The sequence below is a fragment of the Mandrillus leucophaeus genome, unplaced genomic scaffold (genome assembly GCF_000951045.1).
Source record: "Mandrillus leucophaeus isolate KB7577 unplaced genomic scaffold, Mleu.le_1.0 Scaffold152, whole genome shotgun sequence".
NCBI classification, from domain to species: Eukaryota; Metazoa; Chordata; class Mammalia; order Primates; family Cercopithecidae; genus Mandrillus; species Mandrillus leucophaeus.
This window is the reverse complement of record NW_012101499.1, coordinates 905,312-908,176: the sequence shown is the minus strand read 5'-3', so window position 1 is coordinate 908,176 and position 2,865 is coordinate 905,312. Positions and strand designations below refer to the sequence as shown.

At 57.5% G+C, this 2,865-nt stretch overlaps 1 protein-coding gene across 1 annotated transcript in view; it reads right to left on the bottom strand.

Annotated features, from left to right (window-relative positions):
- SEMA4D (sema domain, immunoglobulin domain (Ig), transmembrane domain (TM) and short cytoplasmic domain, (semaphorin) 4D) overlaps positions 1-2,865 on the bottom strand; it is an 81,094-nt gene that overhangs the window by 24,738 nt on the left and 53,491 nt on the right. The window contains exons 14-15 of the mRNA XM_011975184.1: positions 1,016-1,188; positions 899-942 (exon numbers count right to left, since the gene is read on the bottom strand). Of these exons, the coding sequence (XP_011830574.1) occupies positions 899-942; positions 1,016-1,188 (217 nt within the window). The remainder of the gene's footprint in view (positions 1-898; positions 943-1,015; positions 1,189-2,865) is intronic.

Genomic DNA, 2,865 nt, shown 5'->3' with positions numbered 1-2,865 from the left:
GAGTAGCTGGGACTACAGGTGTCTACCTCCAGGTCTGGCTAATTTTTGTATTTTTTGTAGAGACAGGGTCTCACCACATTGCCCAGGGTGGTCCTGAACTCATGAGCTCAAGTGACCCTCCTGCTTCAGACTCCCAAAATGCTGGGATTCCAGGCATGAGCCACTGTGCCCGGCCAGCTTTTCTTTTCTTTTTAGAGTCTGAGTCTCACTTAGTCACCCAGGCTGGAGTGCAGTGGCATGATAAGCTCACCGCAGCCTTGAACCCCTGGGCTCAAGCAATCCTCCTGCCTCAGCCTCCCTAGTAGCTGGGACTACAGGCGTGTACCGCCATGCCCAGCTCTCTAAACTTTTCTTAGTCTGATGACAGCTGTCTTGTCAGGGACAGGAGGACACAGAACCGAGGGTCAAGTCTGCCTTTAGCACCCTGGAAGGTGGCTGCTGGGGAAGGGGCGTCCTGGCCTGATGCCACCCCTCCCTCTGGGCGAGGCGCTATTTCAGACATCCACAGGCGGGTGAATCTCAGGTGGGAGCCCCAGGGGAAACACCACCCCAGCCCTTCCACTGCCTGAGGATTAATCACTCACAGGCTCCTTTCTCCCCATTTATAACAGACTTAGGTTTTGTTTAATGAGCCCCAAGCTAAGCAGAAAGAAAACAGGACCGTTTTGGACGGAGACTGCTCCCCAGTAAACAGACACACTCTAAGTGGCTTCAAATACTCTTTTGGCAAGAAAAAAAGACAGAGAAGACCACGAGTCTGCTACAGGACACTTCACCTCTGTTCCAAGTGGAGAAAGAAAAACAAAACACACACAAATGCCACAGAACTGAAGCACCGTGAAATGGTTACAAGACCTCGCCACTCCCACAGGAAACAGGACGTCGAGGAGTCACTCACCCGGGCACACAGAAGCATCGCCGCTCATCTCCTGAATCAAACCCCTGCAAAACAACCGGCAGTGTTACTCACCCGCACACACGGGGACATCCCCCGGCGGCGCGTCCCGCCCCGTACCTGCTGGGGCTCTCAGTCTGGTGCAGAGCCACACACGTCGCTGTGGGTGGGCTCCAGGCGCAGTAGGGGTCCCGAGCCAGCACACAGTCCTCGCAGGTGCCGTGCTTCCCACAGAAGGCCAGAGGGGCCTGGACCACGCCCGAGTTAGAGCCAGCATAGACGAACCTCCTGCCCTGCGTGTGTGAGACACAGGAGAACTAGCATCAGGCAAGCAGGCACCAGTGTGTGGGAAGCAGCCAGAGCGCACCATCAGGGCACGCTGCAGTAAGGAGGAGAGGTACTCAGAACCAGAGGCGAACAAGGCAGGTCTGCGACCTTCCGGCAGAATACACGCGCTACGTCAGGGCTCACTGGGCCTTAGATCCAAATCCCTCTCTCCTCTGTCTGGGCACCCACTGCCCGGGTCCTGCCCTCCAGCAGAGCGCTTCTCTGCATGTGTTTCTCTTAGCCAGTGGAGACGCTGTTCAGTCCCCACCTCCAGACCGCCACCACGCAGAGGGGGATGCATGAGCCTGGCACTCCTGGTCATCTTCCCGGCCTCACTACAGAGGAGAAGGGGCTGCAGCCAGAGGCTGAAGCACACCACCTCGAAGCCCAACCTTATCCCTCGAGCCAGAATGTGAGCACCTATGGGCGGGGAGCCTCTTGTGAGGGTCTGGATCCAGCAGGGACCTAACATAACGGGGATGCCAAATGGACGACATGCAAAGGATGAGCAGATCGCGATACATAACATAGAAGAAGGAACAATGCCTTTGCTCTTCACGTGTCTGTAAGTAAAAGGGAAGAGCTCCAGAGCAGCCACACCCACAGCAGAGGGCAGGTGAGACTCTCCACCTTCTGGGACACTTGGCTCCCAGGGACGCCAGCTTCAGGCCAATCCCATCAGCCCACCTGGCACCAGCAGTGCCCAGCACACAGGCATCCAAGGCTGCTGACTGCTTTTGAATGAACTCAGCTGGAAGGAGGGTGCCCCACGCTGCACCCACCTGAAGCAACAGACCTGGAGGTGGCCCGTGGAGTGTGCTGTCTAGCCTCTGCCCAGGGCATCTGCCTCGACAGCCTGGGAACACCTTTTGGTTAACAATACAAGATTCTCAAATTTACACACGACTTAGTGGTTTATGGTCAGATGAAACATGACTTTCATCCTCAGAGGATACGCTGGGAGTCAACTTCAGAGTATGGCTGGAAGATCACAGGCCCTGATGCCAACACAGAAGGCCCCAGGCCACACACCCGGCTGTGCGGGCACAGACCCACCAGAGAAAGGGAAAGCCTCCAAGGATGGAAACGGTGACAATACACAGCAGAGGGAACCTGGCCCAGCACCGGCCTCACAGCAGCAGCGACCTGGGCAGATGAGGCCACGTGCGCACCACGTTTGCAGGCAGGATTGAGGATGAGATCCCGGATCACAGCTCGGGCACCACGCGGCTTGTGGAGTGGCGGAAACGCTCTCCGGCAGCAAAGCCAAGCTGGGTAACTTCCAAGGGACAGCTGGTCCTGCTGGGTCCCGCGGGGGACACCTTCGAGGTGGCGTGGACACCATGCAGTGCAGAGCAGGGTGCCCTGGATAGCCAAGCAGGGCATCGAGGGTGGCTATGGAGGGTGGGGTGGGCTGTGGGAGCAAGGCCCGTCCCAAGGGGATCCAGACCACCTCCTGCACCCTGCAGGAGACTCAGCCCCAACTTCCGCTTCTCCCGGATCGGGCTGGGCTGGAGCCCAAATGAAACTGAGCTGTAAAAGCTAAAAGATGCCACATGGAGACCAAGGGATGATTGTGGAAGGGAAGAGGGGACAGGGAAGGAGGAACTGGCCATCAGGACAGCCAGCTATAACTGCCGCAG